This window comes from Ciconia boyciana, chromosome 3 (assembly GCF_034638445.1).
Source record: "Ciconia boyciana chromosome 3, ASM3463844v1, whole genome shotgun sequence".
In the NCBI taxonomy this organism is placed as follows: Eukaryota; Metazoa; Chordata; class Aves; order Ciconiiformes; family Ciconiidae; genus Ciconia; species Ciconia boyciana.
This window is the reverse complement of record NC_132936.1, coordinates 102,478,909-102,500,827: the sequence shown is the minus strand read 5'-3', so window position 1 is coordinate 102,500,827 and position 21,919 is coordinate 102,478,909. Positions and strand designations below refer to the sequence as shown.

At 39.3% G+C, this 21,919-nt stretch overlaps 1 protein-coding gene across 3 annotated transcripts in view; it reads right to left on the bottom strand.

The window, feature by feature from the left end:
- SYT14 (synaptotagmin 14) overlaps positions 1-18,045 on the bottom strand; it is a 104,611-nt gene extending 86,566 nt beyond the window's left edge. For all 3 annotated transcript variants that reach the window (XM_072856851.1, XM_072856853.1, XM_072856852.1), the window contains exons 1-2: positions 17,881-18,045; positions 4,691-4,738 (exon numbers count right to left, since the gene is read on the bottom strand). In XM_072856851.1, coding sequence (XP_072712952.1) covers positions 4,691-4,738; positions 17,881-17,893 — 61 coding nt within the window. In that variant the 5' untranslated portion in view covers positions 17,894-18,045. The remainder of the gene's footprint in view (positions 1-4,690; positions 4,739-17,880) is intronic.
- Positions 18,046-21,919: the final 3,874 nt, after the last annotated feature.

The window sequence follows — 21,919 nt, the reverse complement described above, 5'->3', positions numbered from 1 at the left end:
CTGAAAACAGCCTTAGTTAAAATATTAGTACATTTAACAACAGCCAATTCCAAGTTAGACTAGCAGCCTAGCTACAGTGCACTTACACAGCCAAAAAAAAGATACATTTTTCTCAAGTCTGATCTTAAGTTCCCTAAATTCTTTTATGTACATAGCAAATAACCAAAGGAACAACTTAATGTAACTCTCATGACTCTCTCAAAAACATCTCTGTGTTAGGAAAATAACCAGCAAAAAGGCAAACCTTTAACTGAGTAATTTCAGAAAAACCCTGTCACCTTCTTCTCCTGTCAGGAACCCTAAGTGACTGAATGAAATGACTCAGTCACTACTAACTAAACTAAGCAGGACTCTTCTTTCCTTAGCCAAGTCTTCAATTTGTATTGTCAGACAAGAAGTAAGAATTTGAATATGTGTGTCTACATAAAATAAACTTGCATTAAATAACAGAAGTAAACAAGAAGTTCACTTATAATAAAAGCAAAAATATATTTTTCCTTTTTCCAATTTCCAGAATTCAGCAGTGTGTAAATACGAAATCACACAAACAGTTCAACCACTTAGCTATGTCAAACACATGAGTCACAAATTTCAGTGCTGTATTACCAAACTTCTGTAATAACTGATCATACTTCTTTAAAGTTCTTTTCTATAGCTGGAAAGTGACTTGTTCTGTATTTTGCAGCTATTAGATGTTATATAATGGCTACAAAATATGCACATTTTCAGGACACACGCAGCCTATATTTACACATTTAGAAGAAGTCTCTATTTAAAGATACATACAAATTAGTTTTTAAGGCTTTCCAGAAAAGCCCATCAGTCATCTTACTCCTGATCAGCTCATTGCAGATTCTTCACAAAAATGTATGAATCTGCTAAAAGGAAACTGAACAAGCAAAACACTAGAAAAGTAGCGTAATCCTCCTGATGCAGACTGGAAGTGGACCCACCACAGTCTATCTTGGGCAACTATGAAGCTGTAACAATGTTACATGACATGGGAGCAGGCCCTGTGCTAGACAATTGCTACACCTTTGGCTAGCAAATCTGAGTTCTGTAATGATACCATATTGGTATCATATTTACACTAGAATTCAGATAATCTCAGATATTCAATAAGCATTATAACTGGTACTTGCAAATGTTTGAGGCTTAGAAAGCTAAAAATAAATCTACAAATCAAATTAGTTTTATTTGTTTCAGTGGAAGCATTGTTAACATCAAAGACAGTTTAATGATGCTTTTAAATGAAAACGCAACTGTTTTAAATGAAAACACAACTGTCTGCAGTCCCAGTACTGCAGCCTAGAGTACCTAAAAAATTGAAGATAACAAACATAAAAAAAACCCTCCATGGTTTTGGCTAATTTGAAAAATGCAAAACTTAAAAAAAAAAGAAAAGAGAGGTTTCAAATTATTTTCATTGTAACAGTTGGATATTCTTAGAGCAGACATTTCCTTTTTAAGCTTTGGGTTTTGTTTTTACAGTTATGCCTTCATATATAGATAAGAAGTTTTCATTAAATAATTTGAGCTAATAGTGTGGTCACACATAGCCTTGCAGACCTTTCTGGTCCCTTTCCATATTTCATCATCTGATACCCCAAGGTTCCTATTTTCCTAGCAAAAATGAATGGGCAGGCAAGAAAGAGACAATTTAGGAATGTGTTACTTTGCTAACCAGAAAGAAAAATTAATCACTAGCAACAGGTGTTCTTCAAGTCATATAATCCCCATAAAAATTCTAATTACACTCCATCACTTGAAACCGGAAAGTTTTTTCTTTGCATTATTCATAGAAGACACATGCTTGCTTGCTTTTCCATTTTCCCTATTCAGTACAGGACAAATAAGATGGAACATTGCTGTTTATCATAGTAGTTGCTTCTCAACAACAACGTACTTGGAAGGACTATGAGAAAGATGGACAGACAAGCAAAGCCCAAATGTACACTGGACATCTAACTCTAGTTAATTACGCTGGCTATTTACCACTACTCTTTCAGAGGTTCCACATGGGCACTCTAACTACAGTCACCTGGCAGTCGCAGTTACCTACTGTCACCTGGCAGAAAGCATCAGAGCCTTTCAGGCAGATAGCAAATGCAGAACCATTTTGTCAAACACGGCACCAACTCTCAAAGCCTCATAGATACCATTTGATGAAAATGACTGAATTAATGCTAGGAGTGCCATGGTGTACTCTCCTGGTGCCACAGTCACACAGACACCAGTGAAAAAGGAGAGGGGGACAGTGCAAACTTACCTAGCACCAGACAAGACTACAGGGAATTATCTATGTGTCAAAGTGAATACTTAATTTGTCCATCAAACTTCCACAGTGAGCTCACAGATCAAAAAAGGCTTGGCTTTCACAGCACAGACAAGAGATGGTGAGAGAGAAGACCTCTATGCCACAAAACTTTTCAACTCGATCCTGTATAAGCTTGAAATGAGTACCCAGTGCCACTAAGGACAGAGCTGGAAGGTCTGATTTGACCAGCTCCAGACTGCTGGCAGCCAGGAATTCTCAGCTTGGAAAGGCTTTCCTGTTCTGAGGAGGTCAATATGGATTTTGAGCATGCACTCTGATCCTGGCAAACAAGCAGGCCTGGACAACTGGCAAATAAAGTAATCCTTAAGAGCCTGGCCATTAGTCAGACAATAAAAACATCTTGAATGTGTATCAGATGATGTAAAGTCTTAGCTAAAGTAACCAAAACACTACACGACTGGAAGATTTATAGTACGATGGCAAGCACCTTCTGCTTCATATGTACACCTCAAGTAGGGAGAGAGGACAGACAAGAATGCACCAGCTCCACACACTACAAGGAGAAATTTGGCAGTAACATGCCTGGGCATAGAGGCACACAAGGTTAGAATACACATGGAAACTTGTATGAAGAAAAAAGGAACCCAACATATTGCAGGTATAAATGGCACTAAGAGGATACTTCTCTTTTAATCACACTTATCCCTAGGCTAATTTATAACCACCAGTGCTAAAACACAGGTTCCATGCAACTGTTATTAAAAAAAAAAGTTTATAATATTGTATCAATGACAAATGGAAAGTTTACAATATCATATCAATGACAAATGGAGCTTAGAATCTAATGTTCAAACATAACATAGAACCTTAAAAAAAATGCGCATCTTTTCAATTTAGCTTCCCAGCAATAACATTAAAAACGATACAGCACTGCCTCCAAGAATGCAGAAAAATTGTTTTTCTTAAAATCACTATAGTACCCTGAAATAAACAGGGATTAGCAAGATTAATAGATTTTGAAACTTTATCAGTAGGCTTCCTGAACTTCCAATGAGTTTCGTAATTCAGAAAGAAAAACAGAGCCTATCACGGAATACAGAGCACTGTGTGTACCGACTTATCCATTAACGGAAAAACAGAGACAGCAATAAAGAAGTCTTAAAAAAAAAAAAAACAAAACAAACAAACCAAACACCAAAACACAAAAAGGAAAAAGTAACCTCCCACCCCAAAATGAAAAAGAAGTAATAAAAAAGCAAGAATGAAATGATTCACAGTTTAAAAAAGCAGAAAATGGTTTTTAATTACAATACTGTCAAACCATACACAACACTCAATTATTCTTTTAATAGATATTTGGAAAAGATGACTTGTGATCATAAAGCTATTTTTCACCTTAACCGGTAGACTTAATACTGAGGTTAGGAGATATTAAGTAAATGTTTCAAGAAAAACCCCAATTTTACTAACACTTAAGTGAATGGAATGCAAACTAAGCTCTATTCAGAGGCCAAACAAAATTTCTTCCTACCAAGTATGATGTGATTTGACAATACTATTGACCCAGTCTAACACTTAGTTGTTGTCAAAAGAATCTTGCAGCCTTCCTCCTCTCCCACCACACTTTCTTACTCCTTTCCTTTTGAAAGGACTGAGACTCTTCTGACCTAATGGTGAGTCAATTCAAGGAACTAATCCTTAAAGATTTTTTTTTTTTTTTTTGGTTAAGATTAGCTTTCAGATCAGAACACGGAGATTCAACATCAATGCCACAGAAAGGAGCATAGGGCCAGCAAAGGCGACAGAAAACAGAACTGTATCTAGTCGTTATATCAGCTGAGCTGTACTGTCAAACTCCAACTTCAGTCATTGTAACTCAGCTTTAAACCTATAAAAGTCCTCTATTAAGCACAGCTCTGTTTCATGCTCTATCAATTACTGGTTTCATTACAGATACAGTTGTTTCCAAAGAAGTTTGAGTCATTAGGATCTCAACTGAAAACACAGGCAGAGATTGCCAGTCCATTACATCAGTTTTTTAAAATATCCTCACAACTTTCTATTACTACTAAAAATCAAATCATCCTAAAAATATCTGGACAAGGCAAAGATCAAAGCTTTGGTGGTCTTGTATCACAGTTGAACAACAGTAACAACTTCCATGTAATTCAGTGAATACTGGAAGAGCACATTTTTCCTTCCTGTGAAAAATCAATTTTTATTTTGGAATGTCACATTTTATTTCATTATTTTTTTCTTTTTTTCATTGACAGTGTCATCATCAAAAGATTTTGCAACACAAAGATGCGACACTTAAGATCCAGAAAACGTAAGATCGTACCATTAGGTAGCAGATTTCTCACCAGTACTATTCACAAGCTAAGAAGTTCACTTTCACAAATCATTCCTTACCTTTTCTAATGCAGATTAGCTCATGTACACCGCAAGTTCGTTCTCCACCTATGTGGAAATAAATCATTAAAAATATTAACAAATAAAATGTATTTGGCTTCTTAATAAGGCTTATAAACAGTGTAAAAGAAAAAGCTGTAAAACCATGTCATTTAATAAAAATGCAAAAGATTGATTTAACAAGTTTTCAATTTATATATGATATCCTTTGGAGAAAACAATAAATGTACCTTTGGCTTAATATTGCTAATGATGGTGCAGTTTGAAGAGTTTTACATAAAATTTATGCAGATAAAATTACAAATGCAAGCAAATTAACTGAAGCCACACTAATATTTCCCAAGTATAAAACATAATTTCCTGTTCTGAAGGAACTACTACCTACAGAATAATTCTCAAAATATAAAAAATATTTGTAACATAATAGAATGCCAAAATGTTATTATTATCTTTCATGGTAAAAAAAGACAAAGCCTGTTACTAAAGGCTGAGTTTACCTGGAATTTCTCCTTAAGAGTTTTCTCTTAATTTAAAAAAAAAAAAAAAGCTGTGCAGAATTTGAGATATTTGAGAATAACAAAATTGTTGCTAGAAATATTAAGTTTTAGTTTACATTTTAATAAAAAACATTTTAATGTTATAATTACATCTAGTAAACAAAACACCAACACAGTTGTGAGGTCTACCTAGTGAGGACAATGAAGGAATCCACGAAGGAAGGAGAATACATTGAGTTAACCATGTTGGAAGAGGAAGGTGTGATACAGGGATGAGACATGAAACAAGCCAGTGCTAAGCCTTGTAGAAGGAGGAACGGGCAGTTACAAACTGTTGAAGAGATTCTTTTAATGGTATCTAGAAATTATTGGAAGAGTTGATTTTTTTATTATGATTACTTTATATTGAATACATTTACAGTATTCATGATCCTCTTCTCTTTTAGATTAATACATTTTGGAACGAAACGCCCCACGGTCAAACCTTAAAATTCCAAGCTACAGCAAGCTATGGATACCCTAACGCCCACTAAGCCTTTTTCCACTGACAACAAAAGACTGCATGTATATGAATACAGAACTGAAGGGAACTGCTTAGGTTTTCATACCCAGTTCCCTGCAATCTCATGAAAACAGACAGTTCTAAAAACTCACAAAACATCTATTCCATATGCATTAATCACTACTGGGCTCCAAACACTTCACAACACACTAAAACAAGCTTTAGATAACAAAATTCTTTCAATCTCAAAAATGTGGAAATACATTATATGGCACTTATTACTGTCTTTCATTCCATAATAAAGGAATGATGCCATGTAATAAAGGATATTATGATATAACATCAACTAATAGTTAAAACTCATAATTGATAACACTAACAGATAGTGTTGTAAAAGTTTTAAGATACCTGTATTTGTAGTTAAATTTATATTTTAAAGAAATGACTGTAGGAAATGCATATATTAGGGGAAAAAAGGATAAAAGGGATCAAATAAATGGAGTAAAACATCACTCTTCTACAATAACATTAAATGTCTGTGAGGTATGAAATTAAAAAGAATCCTCATTTTATGTCAACATACTTTTTTTTCATATTCAGTAATACGAAATACAAGCCTCAAAGATACTCTTGAATGGGAAATCAAGCATCAATGAGTCTGAGGATCCTGTGAGTTTTGTATAGTCATCACCATTACAAAACCCAGTTATAATAGCAATATAATAACTAGAATGCACTCTTTTCAGTGCATCCTAGAAACTGGACAATATCATATTCATTAAGAAAACAGTTTGGAAGGAAAAAATAAAAAAACCTAAGTAAAAAAAAAAACCTGTTTTTACAACAACAAGGCATTTTAAAAAAGCAAACTTTAGGAGAAGATTACAGTCTTCTTTAAAGTCACTGCAATCACCTCCAGGCTACAAAAGAGAAACGAAAAGAGTGACTGAAACTCTTCCCCCTAGATCTTCTTCCCCCAATAGACTTAAATTCAACAGTGAAGAAAGAATAAAATTACTGAAAAAATAAAACAATTTTTCATTACACAGATGCTAGACAGTTAGTTAAAAAATAAAGATTCACCTAGAAATGACAGAGAAGAACAGTGAGCAGCATTAGATTTTAATTATACACGGCCCTCAGTGAAATCAACCAGCTTGAAATCTCATCATAAAATACTAATTTTAGGTTTGGATTTTGCATTGCTATCTATGTTTTCTAAAGAAAGATATCTTTTTTTCAATTGTTTAGATGCTAAAATATGATGGTGTTCCACTAAATAAAGCCTTTACATTAATCCTCATGTTACTTTTTATTGACCACAAGGCTACATAATAAATTCATACAATTTAACATGCAATCATTCAGGATTTTAATTTTTTCCTTTTTATTTTGTTAGAAAATTCTGAATGATATTTCTTACTTCATAAGTGATTAATCTATTACTCTTTTTCCAAACTGCTTTTGGATGGAAATCAACTGTTAAATAAAAATACATCATGACCCACATGTTTTGAAAATAAAGTTGAAGAGAGCATCTTTTATATTTTAAATTAACCAATTTATTAAACACATGAAATATTATCCTCAAGTGAACTGGGCAGATCCTTCTTTTCCCCAGTGCTCTTTGAAACTGTGGAACTAATACAATATTGACACCTTGCTTTTACACACAGATTAACAAATGAACACAAGTTTTTCTGTCTTTCCAACTCCCAAGAAGTCTCTCAGCTTTGAATAATGAAGTCATTGAAGGAAATGAAACTGATAACATGAAAACATTTTGCATGACAGCAAGAAGTTAACTGCTAATTTAGCATTTCAGTCTGAAAAGATTGGGTTTGTGTTGGTTAGCCCACAAATCCCAAAGGTTCAGTGGTATGACCCTCTTAAATTTTACAGTCTTTAAATGTTACTTAAAAGTAATTGATTTTAATATAGTGGTAGGTCACACTTTTATAGTTAATTAAAATTTAAGTTTGATTTAGATACAAATTATTATTAATTCTATTGCATCTTGACTATGAACATTATCTCCTATTTAACAGCTTAAAGTGAGTTTGCACATAAAACTACATAATACTTCATCCAAAATGCAATCTGAGAATACAAAAAACCCACCTGGGGACACAGAGCTTTTCATAATTTCAGACAATTAAAGTAAAATGAGAAATAATGAAAGATGAAGTAATTTTAGAATTGCACATTCAACAAAACATTTGCATTTTCTTGAGCAAGAAGGACCACCTAGCGGCCCTAAAATCTAAATCATTCAAACATTTAGCACAAACAGAACGGCCAGTTGTTTTACAGAGGCATCTGATTAAGTTTAATTTTCTCAATTTAAGACAGAGATTTTGTATACCAAGTCTGCATTTGTCAAGATATCACACCAAAAAGATGAAAAGGTGTACACCAAAGAAGATAAAACACCACCTGAATTTTGAATTGATTAAATTGTAAGACTTCATGCCTTTCTAAAAGTAATGCAATTCAAAGTTCTACTATGTTTGGACTTTAGCTGAAACTCCACTACTAGGTGCTGAAAATAACTGGCTAGGAAATTTAACATAGGCATTATCATAGAGTGATTTAGATTGGGAGCGACCTCTGGCGCTCTGAGAGACTTCAGAGCAGGACCATCTCTACAGGAGGTTCCTCAGGGCCTCAACCAACCAAGTTTTGCAAGGACCAAGATGCCATGACCTCTCCAGGCACTACTGGTTACTATGGGAAGGCAGGGAAGGTATCACCCCTCTCACTGCGAGTACTTCTTCCTTACAGCCTCTCAGGATTTCCCTTGATGTAGCTCAAGCCCATTGCCTCATGTGCTTTCACTGTGCACCTCCAGAACCCATTTCCATTTCTTAGACACCCTTACATAGTGAAAGGCTGCAATAAGACTCCCCTTCAGGTTTCCCCAGACTACACAAACATATTTCCTAAGCCCCTCCTCATGTGCTGTGTGCTCCAGTCCCCCACCAGCTTAGCAGCACTCTGCTGGAGTCTCTCCAGTTTGTCAGTCTTTTTCATACTGGATTAACACAGCCGAATACGGAGTCCGTCTACATGGCTGCAGAGGCACATGGCTGATCCACGTTCAACTTGCTGTTCAGCAGGATCCTCAGATTCTTTTGTGCAGAGTTGCTCCTAGCCAGTCTGTCCCCAACTTGTAGTGCTGCACGGGCTTGGACTTTTCATTTGTCCTTGTTGAAGTTTATGCAGTTCCCTTCAGCCCATTCTTTCAGCTTGCTGAGCTGAAAGATAGCAGCCCTGCCCTCCAGCATATGAACTACTCTCCTATCTGGCATCACCCACAAACTCCGTGAGGGTGCCTTCCATCCCTTCAACAAACTTGTCACACAGTCGTAGTTCCAGCATCAATACTGTGGTGCAACTTAGGGTACTGTGTATAAAATACATCCTTCAGTTCAGCAACAAATCCATGTTAGTAGCTGCAGCAGAACATTACACCAATATATCACAGAGGTCTTTGTCATCGGGTGTAACTTTTGGGACATACTTTTTATATGATAAATTACTTTCCTGCTGAGGATTGTATTTTAATTAGCGTTTTCATAAGTTTGGACTACATTCAACAAACATTCACTTAACATTTTATTAAACATTAGACAACTATTTTTTCCCCTTGACAAATCTGTGCAACTCCAGTGCAGAATGACAATACCACACAGGTTAAGTAGCATGAACAGGGTGAGGGGCACAGCGTTCATTACAGCCCTTGAGAGCCCACCTTGTCAAATTACAGCAGAGTAGCTGTTGCTCACACACAGCAACGGCAAGGGACGTGCATTTCAGCAGAGCTCCTTCACTCCTGCTCTGTGACCCCATGTCAGACACAGTCATAGTCAATCTACAGATCACAGGTACAGCTGGCCACCTGCCTTGAGCATACAGGACTGTCAAACGAGAAGGAAACAACAGTGCTGTGCAGCAAATATATAAAATAGAGGTGCTATGATGCAGAAACATAAAATGGGATACAAGTGAAAAAGCCTACCACACTGTTAATGTTAACATGCCTGAAGCATGTGGGAATACTAATGCTTTCGCTATGAATACAAGATACTTAGGAAACTCATTCTTATGCTAAGCTGTTCCATATAACGTACTACAAATTTATTCTAAAAGACAACTATAATGAAAGTGTTCTGGCTTACATATATCAACAAATCTACTCCTTGAAAAATTGCCTCATACCATGAGCTGATTTTAAGGAAGAATCTGGTTTTAGGTGAACAGACAGCTAACTGTAAAGGAAAACAAAGCTGAAAAGACTTTCACAGAACAGCAACTCTACAGCTAGCATCAGTATGGTATTTTTCCTAAAAAGGTTACATACACTCATTAGCCCATCCTCACCCATAGTGCAAAATCACCTCTGCATTCCTTTAGTACCTACCCTTTTTACAATTTTAGTCTACAAATAATGTTGCATATGTAAAAAATGAAATGTTTAAAGTTCAATCCTTGGAAGTAGCCAAAAAGCAGAGTAAAAAGCAAACAATGGTTGAATTTATTAGGAAAGAGACAGCAAGTTAAAAAAAAAAATCAAATTTGCTATTTTATATAATTATTACACGCCCACATCTTGTATATTTTGTGCAGTTTTGGTCTCCTCTGTCCCACCACCTTAAAGAATAAAATAGAACCACAGAAGTGACAGAAAAAGGCAAAAAAAGTCAACGAAAATGGTTAAAACACAATGTTTTCCATATGAGGAATGATTTAATAGCCTAAGACTCTTGGACCTGGAAAAAAACCACAACAGATGGTGGACGTAAGCAGGTGAATAAACAATTATTTACTGTCTAACCCACTAATAAGAGAAATAAGTATCAGATTCAATTAGCAGCAGACATGTTCAAAACCAGAAGTTTTCAAGAGTAAAAGTTAGAAAACAACGTTCTGGTTTTATAATACAAACTCCTACTGTAAAGACTGTCTTGTCTGCTGGCACCATTTAAAATCATTGCTATTTATTAACTTCTTAGCCTAAGGATAAGGTCATCTACCTGTCCTGACTTAAGTTAAAAACATTTTGTTTGTTGTTATCTGACCATAAAAGTAGTGACAAACATTAAAACTTTTTTCACACAGAAAATATTTAATTTTAAATTATATTTGTAATCAACAGAACCAACGACAGTAATCAATGAATTAGCAATCAATGACAATTAATCAAGAATAGCATAGCCATTTCTGTTTCTCAAAATCTTGCATCTGATCCTACCCACACTGAAATAAATGGAAGCATCTCCATGGACTTACAGAAGCCAAAAAGAAATAGAGATAGCATAGATTTTCTAAGCTGACTAAGTCATAAAGTAGAGAGGTTCTCAGGGACCTTCTCCCCCCCCCCCCCCCATCATGAAAATAATAGTATTTCAGCTTCCTTTCTACCTAGAATGACCAGACACTTCTCCTTCCCCACTCTTCTGACAACTGAAATATAATTAGCACTAAAAAAAGATTAGTAAGTTCTTTATTTTACCTTGTTCTCAAATACTTCTTCAGATAAGTCTTACTAGTGGAAATGAAGAGCTACAGTAAATATAACTAGCAACAGAAACATTCAGTATAAATGGTTCAAATCTGACCCAATATAAAACCTGTGGATACTTTTTAAAATAACAATAGGAAAAGAATCAGCAGCTACAAGAAGAATTATTACTTCACTGCAAATGACAAAAAGATTACATATACATTGCCAAGCAATGTACACTGCTATCAAATGTTCTGGAAATAAAAAGGAAGATGTCAACAACAAAAGTTGATAGCAAAAAAGGGATAAAAAATTAGTATGACTTTTAGCTAATTCCTACAGTTTTTAGTTAACACTACTGAATCACCATTCTAGAGCAAAGTTTCACAACAGAAAGTAAGCTGAGAAATATTTCTTTTTTAAATGATTATTGATCTATGGACTTGTGTGCATAATTTATTTTTAAAGTGTACATTTTATTAATTTTAGTTACTCAAAGAAATGGTGAGAAAAATATACTCACAGAAATAGTATTAGTAACTGGATTTCTCATATTTCAGATAAAACAGTGAGTTTGTGATACAAAGGGAAACTACTACCAAGAATTTATATTTCAAAAGATCCCAGTTAGTAGGAAAACTGCTTATTTTAGACTATATAACAAAAATACGTCTAAGATGTGTGTCAATCATACTGAACCTACCAATTTTCACACTGAAGAATATGTTCCTCTGCAGAACGTGACCTATTAGTTCACAAACTCAACACTTTGCTGTCTGACAATTAACATTCAAAACCATCCCAAAAGTTTCTCCATCTCACTCTAGAGAGAGATCTACACAGAAATCAGAAAACATCTCCTACCTCCAAGAGTTAAACACTCAAAAATTAGGAACTGCAAGGATTAAATGCTGACTTGAAATCCCCACTTCAATTCCCAGCTGCACATTTAGTTTTATATACAATATAGGACCTTTGCCTTATGCAGTCCAAAGCTTGACAATATTCAGGAAAAAGCCTGAGAGTATGAGCTGTGGATGTCTCACATCATTCATTACAAAAGCTGGAAGAAGTGTAATTCAATCAGGCTGGGAATAATGTGAAGAGAAAATATGACCTAATGGAAAGTTCTCTGGAAGACAGCAAGCCTCTTTCCTCTCTTACAGATCCCCTGTATTTTGATGGGCAGTAATATAAGCCAACATTTTTAATCACGTAGCGACTGTGTGTTTGCTTTCCTGCATGCCCATCTTGAACGCCAAGAGTTCCAATTTGCAAAAGTGCTAAGCATTAAAAATGAACAGAATTCAAGAATTTCACTCTGCAATACATCAACTGTTCTTATATCAAGTATGATAGCTTCACCTCAGCCCATGGGGAGCTTGTCAAAAAATGCTCTAACCTGTAGAGCATTAGAGGTTAGATTTTTTTTTTTTTTAAAGTTAGCCCACTCTATTACCTAAAAGGTGATAGAGATCTAATGGTTTTCTTTATTTCAACTGATCTGTAACACTACAGTGATGATGGTGTAACACAAATCCAACCAGGAAATTGGTAATTTTGCATATGGCACAAGGTTTTACTGGCATCAGCAAATAATCACAGAATCGTATAGGTTGGAAAAGACCTTTAAGATCATCAAGTCCAACCGTAAACCTAACACTACCAAGACCACCACTACACCATGTCCCTAAGCACCTCATCCAAATGTCTTTTAAATACTTCCAGGAATGGCGACGCAACCACTTCCCTAGGCAGCCTGTTCCAATGCTTGATAACCCTTTCAGTGAAGTAAAATTTCCTAACATCCAGTCTAAACCTCCCCTGGTGCAACTTGAGGCCATTTCCTCTCATCCTATCACTTGTTACCTGGGAGAAGAGACCGACCCCCACCTCTCTACAACCTCCTTTCAGGTAGTTGTAACGCAGGGAATCATCCTTACAATGACATTAAAAAAATTAATACCAGGTAACACTTACTGAATAGTTTCCACTACAGACAGTGAATGAGCATAAGACAGCATTAAACAGATTCTGTGTGGCTGATCAAATCTGATACCCGGACATTTGATCCACCCCACATTTAACAAATGTGTTTAAATGTGGGACTAAGTACAAAATACGGCTTCTTATGTTTAGGCTTTATTTAATACTGCTGGCTCAACCCCTGCCCTGGCTGCACCAACTTGGATTCAGAAGCACTACGGCCAATTCAGGTCAGCGCTAACTTGAGGATCTTTATGTCATCTTACACCCTTCTAGTACATGCTAGTGACACCTGAATATCCCAGGTAATTTGGAAGTCAAGATAAAACTGTTCCCTAGGCCAGATTCAACCTATGAGCCACACATATGATACTCCTACCTAAGCACTGTACACAGCTCATTGCTCTTTTGTTTCCTTTTCTGGATTCTGGAAATTTGTAGCTAGGCAGAGTTTTCATGTAACCTATATGAAGCAGTGTTCTAAATCCTCTCTCTTCCTATATACATAAACAAAAAGTAGGTTCATTCAGTAATTTTTGTCTTTGCTTCCCAAGGAAATGAGGGTTATATAATTAAACAGTTCATTTCCTGCCCCATCCTTCTATTGCTTACAAATTCACTGGCTAATTTAAGCCAAAATTGACAGAAAGTTTTAAGAACTTAATACTTTTGGATTCTACGTTTCACAAAACATCAGCAGTCAAATACAACACAACCACAGACCCCACCAATCACACTGACGGCCAACCAGCCGATAAATCCATGCACAGCACACACAGCTGCAGCTGCCTGCTCCCAACCAAACAGCTGGCAGATGAGGAAAGAGAGGGAGGGACAATCTTGTCAGAAACATCGGAGAGCTCAGGACACTTCAGAGACACTCGGGAGATGCAGGAACAAAACGAAAGGTATTCAAAAGCCTAGATACACGACGAGGACCTTGGCATACTACATGAGGAAGGGCAAGTGTTACACTGGTAGGATCACAGGGGGAAATCCGGGAAGCCATGTTCATTAGTCTCATTACTCTAGCAATAACTTACTAGATGACAGCACTACCCTGTAATTTGTTCTTCTCTACTAGATTCCTTTTATCTGTATGGCTCATTATTCTCTTTAATACTACTTCTCAGTTCTTAACACTAAACTCCTCACAATGGAAACCACAGGAAAGAGTTTAAATTCAAAAAGAATTAACTCAGTCTGAAAAGGTTCTTCTCTAAATGTATTCCCCTCCTTGAGAAACATACACTTTTGTATAGCCTATACCACGTTACGGCATGTTCAAGTTCAGCCCAAAAACCTGGTAAAAGTAGATTCATGAGGTTATGCAAGATATGCAATTCTGCCTTAGGTTACAAAGCATGCCACTGCAACCTTTATATTTCTTTTCCCTCCTCCATGCAATTGCAATATGATTTCCATCGCTAGCTCCTCACCCAGACCTCAATTCAACAGAACTCTTAAGGCAGGTGCCAAAGTTTTGCTAGTGCTCAAAAGAGGAAAAGCAGCATAAAGAAATCAAACCGAGGAACAGTACCACTGCGATGCTGAAGGATTCTCAGAAGTGACTCCTCAACTCTATCTCTTCCCAATCCCAGCAAACTGCCACAAGACCCCAGGCCTGGGCAGCTGTAGGTGATAGGATCTTTTCTCAGACTGGCTACCATTCTGGTCTTACTACTGCTTTCAGTTTGGCCATACTCTCTACCATATTTGCCATCCTCCCCATTCTGATACTCTCTGTATTAGATTAATTTAACCTTTCCCTATGAAAATGTGGAACTATTAAGCAATGAATAACCTTGGATCTTAAAATAGAGCTCCTACATCATACTAACACTAATTTTGTTTTGGAAGAGAAATATACAGAAATAAGAACTGTAAATACAATTCTTTAATCTCATTTGAGCCAAAACTTTTCCAACTGCGTTGCCCTCTGCTCTTTCCTCGCAAATCTGAGATTGCTTGACCTGTGCAAACAATACACCTGATGTCTTTATAAAGAAGTAAAAAATAACATGTTTCAACATGACACTAACTTTCTAAAGAAAAAGATGTAATTGTTCCCACAGTCACTAAATTAGGGCTTTGAACTTGATCACACGAAGAAAGCTCATCTTTTAAAAGTCTGTCAGAGACCATAATGCAAAAAAGTAACAAAGCATTGTGACTGACCAAAATTACAATGGTCATTGGCCATGGCCAGCAGCTCCCTGGTTCTCTATAACACTTGATACAAAAAGCCTCACTTTTACAAAACCTTTGGGTTTTAGTGTTAGAACCAATGTAAACTAGTATGCTGACAAAGTGACACTGGAAATGGTACTTACAGATTTTTAAGAACAGCCAAAAGCACTTAATTCCTTGCAGCTAACATTTTAATTTGAGCTCTTTTAAGTTTGTGCACTCTTCACATATAACTATGTCCTGCTTTGAAGGAGTTTTGAACTATTTTATATTTATTCTTCAATCAGAAGTTTTCAATCTTGTTTATTTCCCATGCCTTTACCAAAAAAATAAAAAAAAAATCTGGACAACTGCAGTGTCTTTAAAACTGAGCAAAGTATTTTCTCTGTTTACTTAATTAAATACATTTACAAATTTACTTGGAATGTAAATTCTGTATTTTGACACTTTAGACTACAAGTCCTATGGTTTGATCCTGACTTCAAGAGTTAGTATTCACCCAAATCAAACTCGTATTTTTAAATACTGCTGGCCAGGAAATAATACTGCTAAACAGCACAGTCAATGAGGAATAAAAATTGTAACACCTACTAACAAATCTACAGCAATCAGCTATTCGGTTGAAAACAAAGAGGATGCTGCATGCCTGCTACAGACTACAGCAGAAAAATACATTGCATTTTCTGTCTTCAGGAAGAGTACTAAATCAAAACCTAGCAGATCACTTTCATGATTGGGATTTTTTTTTTTCTCCTGCCTCACACTTAACTGTAAACTATGCACCTAATTTTCTCAAGAGCTTAAGTCCCATTTTGGCAATTTCACATAAGTGCATACAAGACAGTTGGGCTATCTCTAAAGTCTGGCCCTAATGAGAAGTGTTGCATCCTTTTCTAAGGCTGGATTGCTTAATTCATTCAGAAGTATTTGCTTTAACTTTTAGGAAGTAATACCCTAAATACTCTGAAAATATTAAACACAAATTTCACATTTTGTGAATATTTTCAGATCTAACAAATTCTCAAAGATTTATGGGATAATGCAGCCTAAAATGAAAACAGAGACAGATTTTGAAGGACCAATAATTTTTTTTTCTCAGCTTGAGTTATGTAAAAAGTCCAGACCCTGCAGAAATTTTTGCTATATTCTTGATAATATTAAGAGGGCTTTTCAGCAGAAAAGAACCTAGCCAACTTAAAGCCGGCCAACTTAGACTCCTGATGTGCACAGCTTCCAAGACAGGGTGAACATGCAGCTTTGCTTGCGCAGTGCAACTTCTCCTTACAGAGGCCTGAATTACTAATTCAAGGAAAATGACAGCACAGAAGCATCCCACATGCAAAACAAACAAGAACAGTATGTTTTTTTCCCTCTCTCACTGTTTTCCTAGATTCTTTAAGTTATAACAACAGATGCTTTCAGAAAGAAACACCACGGTCAAGGAAGCAGCATACCTTAAGACCTTCTTTTGCTGGAAATAAAGTTCTGGGGTTTGTTTATTTTTAAGGATTTTTCGCGAGGTGTAAAATGACTCTCAGAATCGAGAGGAACGGTTTCGAAACAAAGCTCAGGAGCCCTGCCTTTTAAGATGACCACCTCCAAACAAACCCAACAAGTGTCTAGTACATCTCACTCCTTTGTTGTTGTTTTTAAGTGATGACTAGAAAGATCTGCGGACACAAGCTGCTATACAGCCTGTTAGCTCTCAGCAGCTGGGCAACCGGCAGAGAGCAGGGAACCTCCCTCGCCTGGGGAAGCAGTTTGCAGAGACTTCAGGGCCAGGAGGGACGACTAGTTTTAAAGCAGTTGGCAAAGTCTCTCCGGGGAGGATGGACAAGGCTGCGCACGTTCAGCAACTGACATTTACAACCGGGGTGCGGGTTGTTCCGAGACACCCCCTCGCTCCAGCGGTCTCGGACCCGGCGGCGGGCAGAGGCGGCACAGCCCCGGCCCCGCAGCCGGCCCCGGGGGGAGCCGCCCGCCCCCGCCTCCCCACCACAGCAAGGGCGCCTCACGGCACGGAGAGGATGGCTCCGTCCTCCTCGGGTCCCTTCCGCGGCGCCCACAGGCGCACGCCCGGCGTCCCTGGGGCAGGCGGCGGAGGAGGAGGGAGAGGAAGGATGCCGGCCACCGTGGCAGGGATTATTTACCCCTTCCCGGCTCTCCGGCTCGGAAACGGGAGGAGGGAGCAGCGACACTCACCTCTCCCCCACGCATGAAACAGCCCCTCCGCTGCAGCCCCCGCCGCCGGGCCGGGGCGGGTGGGGGGGGAGAGAGAAGAGAAGAGGGGAGGAGAGCCGAGCCCGCCTGCCGCCCTCCTCAGCCCCGCTCCGGGCACCGCCGGGCGGGGGTGCCGCTCGCCTTCGGTGCGCCCCCACCTCACGCCGCGGTGGGAGCCCTCCCCCCCCGGAGCCACCCCCTCCCCGTGCCCGGGGGAGGAGAGGGAGAGGAGGGGGCTGGGGGAGGGGAGCGATTCGGGGCGAGAGGAGCCCGTTATTGGCCTACTTACCATCAATCGCCATGATCCCCGGGGTGGGCCGTACCAAGTGGAGCGCACGCAGGAGAGGCGCTGGCAGGCGCCGCGGCTGCGAGACGGGAGCGCCGGGCGGGGGCGGCGGGGAGGGGCGGGCCGGCGGAGCGTGCCGGGGAGCGTGACTCCTCCTCCTCCTCCTCCTCCTCCTTCCCCCCGGCCGCCGCCGCCGCCGCCGCCGCCGCCCTGCGCGCGCGCCCCCGCTCGCGCTCGAACGGCGGCCGTTGGAGCGGCGGGGCTCGCCGCCTGGCGCGCGCGCCCGCCCACAGCGGGCGGGAGAGCCCCCGCCCCGCCCCGCCCCGCCCCGCCCCTCAGCGGCCGGTGGTGCGGGAGGTGCTGAGCACCCCCGGGTTTGGGGAGAAGATGCTGATTTTCGTCAAGGGGAGATCTCATCACTTCCCATGGCTCTCTTTCGCGGGTTTTCTTCCCAAAGCTGTTGGCTGAAACAGAAAGCAGAGCTGTTGAACCACCCGTAAACATCTCCAGAACTTCACGCACCCGGCACCTGCAGTCAAGCAGGAGCTTCCCTGTGTTCATACAGGTACGACCGCACTGAGTGCCCGTACAGCCCCGTAAAAATGCCGAAAAAAGCCTTGCTTTTGCTAAGTAAAGCAGCTGACAGAGAGGAAATGTCAGAATTAAAATTGCCTGTGCCGTCTTGGCTTGCTCCACGGCGCAGGTAATACATCACGACACGGTGCTGCTGCACGATGACAGGCGCTTTTTTTTCTTTCCATCGTACCTCTGACTGACTTGGTGCACAAGACAGATGGCATCTGAGAGTGAATCAGGATCCTGTGGTGAATAAAGATACTGTAAAACTCGGGTTTGGTGGCTTCCATTTCTAACCGTAACGTTCTGCAACCGTAGCCTCTGATTTCCCATAGTTTTGGGCCTGTAATACTGACATATTCTGCCGTGGAGCCACATTCACAAGCATGCTATGTATCTTCAGAAGGGCTTGACACCTTCAAATCTATAGCAACCTTCAACAAATGCTTGAGGTGAATTTAATGCTAAAAGGAATTCGAAGAAATGAGAAGAGGTTAATGGATCTGCAGTACGTTACACAGGGTTGGGGGTTTTTTGGGGGGATAGGGTGTTTCCTCATTGAAGCTTGGCTATGGCGGGCACTGTTCTGTGGCTACACCCTCTGTTCACTCCTCCTTTCCACGCCTCAGGTCCTGCCTCTGTTGCTACTCTTTATTCTGTCCCACCTGCCACAGGTCCTTCCTCTCCCTTCCATGCCTTTTCCTCAGCTCCCTCGCCCTTGGACCAGCCTCTCTTCCCCTGGGAGTTGTTGTCCCACCCAGGACAGCCTTCTTCTGCGCTCTCCTCCTCGCCTCCCAGAAGCTCCATGCAAAAGGAGCAGCACAGTGAGCAAAGGGGACAGGGTCTCACAAGGCCCCGCGGCGCTTGCCACAAGGATCCTCGCAGCCAGAAGGACGTCTGAGCCACGCCATGCATGGCCTGCGACTAACAGAGAAAACAGCCGAGTAGACCGGTTGTGTTACGGATTTTATATTGTGAAAGACAACAATATGTATGTAAAACTCTGTTGCTGTGTAGGAAAGTCCCGCTAGTATTTGGAGCTGTAAGGAAACAGAACATGTTAGTACGTTGGTCTCTTCTCCCAAGTAACAAGCGATAGGACAAGAGGAAGTGGCCTCAAGTTGCGCCAGGAGAGGTTTAGGTTGGATATTAGGAAAAATTTCTTCCCCGAAAGGGTTGTCAAGCATTGGAACAGGCTGCCCAGGGAAGTGGTTGAGTCACCATCCCTGGAGGTACTTAAAAGACATGTAGATGTGGTGCTTAGGGACAGGATTTAGTGGTGGACTTGGCAGTGCTAGGTTAATGGTTGGACTTGATGATCTTAAAGGTCTTTTCCAACCTAAACGATTCTATGATTCCATGCGAACAAGTTTTTCAGACATGTATGGACTGGCCAAACATAGGCAAATTTTCACAAGATTGTCAGGAGGAATATCTTTGGTACCAATATATTCTTTCTGCCAAATGTTAAGTCACTGTTCAAATCCTGGAAGCATTAATCTCCTTCAGCCTAGCAATCTTCAGAAATGTTTTGTCATATGGAAAAATCAATGTGTTTTATCAATTTCATTCTTCACCTCAGTTAGAAAAAGCAACTTAAAAGTGAGGAGTTTAAAAGCAAAGTCAGCCTGAGCAAAATGGCCATCTTGGAAAACGTGAGCCCCAAATGACAGACATATGTCAAGACAAGAAGCCACTATAAAAGGCATCTTAAAAGAGAAAATGTCAGCAGAGATTAAAGGCAAATATATTTCTCTGGACCAGCACTGACATTTACCTCAAATACCCCGATGATTTTCTGTTTGTTCCTAGAAAGTGTTCCAGCTCTGAAGTTTTCTGTACAATTTGTCTTGATAGCCATCTTTCTGACAGTATTACTGTATTGAGCACAGGTATGAAGACTCCTGTGGGATCAAGTACATAGTTAGAGTGATTATTTTTCTCTATTTCTTTTTTTTTTTTATTTCTCCCCCTGCTTTTGGAAGCATCCCAATCACTGATGTCAGCAAAACTTCCCGGGGCACAGACATCCACCCATGCAGAATCCGGGATTCAGTTTGCGAGATGTTTAAAAAGTCATCTAAAATTTTTGGAGAGCCTCACATGTCATCACATTTCTGTGATTCACTTACGCAATTGACATAGTGGGATGCAGAAGTTCGTATCATTGGACAAACTCTTTTTGAGGGTGAGGAATGAATATATGTTTGTAAATTAGTAACATTATGATTGGAACTCTTAGGCCAGGCTTTTGGTTTTCAAACACAACAGAAACACGCAATTTCTACCAAAGCAGTGATTTGCTCAGTTTGGAAAAACAGTTTCAGGACAAGAGTAACAAACGTCACATCAACAAAAAGATGGTACGAAAAGTAAGTGTGAGGAACCAAAACGTGACTTTTCAGACCTGTGCTGAATCAAAGCCGTTCTATTTGTGCTTTAGTTTCACAAGCACATGTTTAACATTTCTAAGCTTTATTCAAACATCAGATACTCCTGCCCACCACCATAAGAGTCTCATTTTTCCACGTTACCAGGAGGGACAAATCTTGAACAAACTTCCAAAATTCAGCTATTTTGGTTTTGTTCCCATGGTATAATTGCAACAGTATAAGCTATAGCTTCATCCATTCCCTGCATAAAAGAGCACAGCTGATCAGTTCTGGATGTGTCGGAGGCTTTCTGCTAAATCCAGTGGGCAATTCTTTCTGCTGAAAGCATTTACATGTGATCCTGTGAGTCTGCCATGTGCAGAAAAGGACAGCTGCACACAAACGTGACTGCAGCTCAACGTGAGACCTAAAGCAACGGTGATAAATCAGTAGTGTGCAAACGATTCAGAGGTTTTCAAGAGTTTCCTACCAAAGGGAAGAAGTAGCACCTGTTGTGACGACAAATTTGCTGACAACGAGTTTGCCTCGCTAATACAACTAACTAACACATACAGGATCAATTTTATCTCGTAAGCCCTAAAGCTTTCAGCAACCTACCTACACAGGAGAAACTTCTCCCACTGTGCTGATGTGAAGCCACTTTGGCGATTAAAATTGAAAGCTGCTGGAAACTTTGACATGAGGGCCACAGGAGAATAAATACATTACAGATCATTAAGGTCTCAGTTACTAGGAAAACATGTACAGTAATAGAATATTATATATGTATGAGATATAGTATATGTGTGTATATATATATATATATATATATATATAGCAGGGGCACATAATTCCATGTTAAGACCAAGCCTGTTTAATATATCTTAGTGCCATTGTTTATATACATTTTTAATGTGTGTTCGTTATATAAAAATATTTGCTTTTTCTGACTAGAACTCTGCACCGATTTTTCTCAAAACCAGCAAATATTTTATGGGAGATTACCTCATAATTCTGAGTTATCTGATCCTTGTTATAAACTGATTCTTTGCACATTTTAGGCGTGATCCATGACAAACCTATTTGGATTTTCT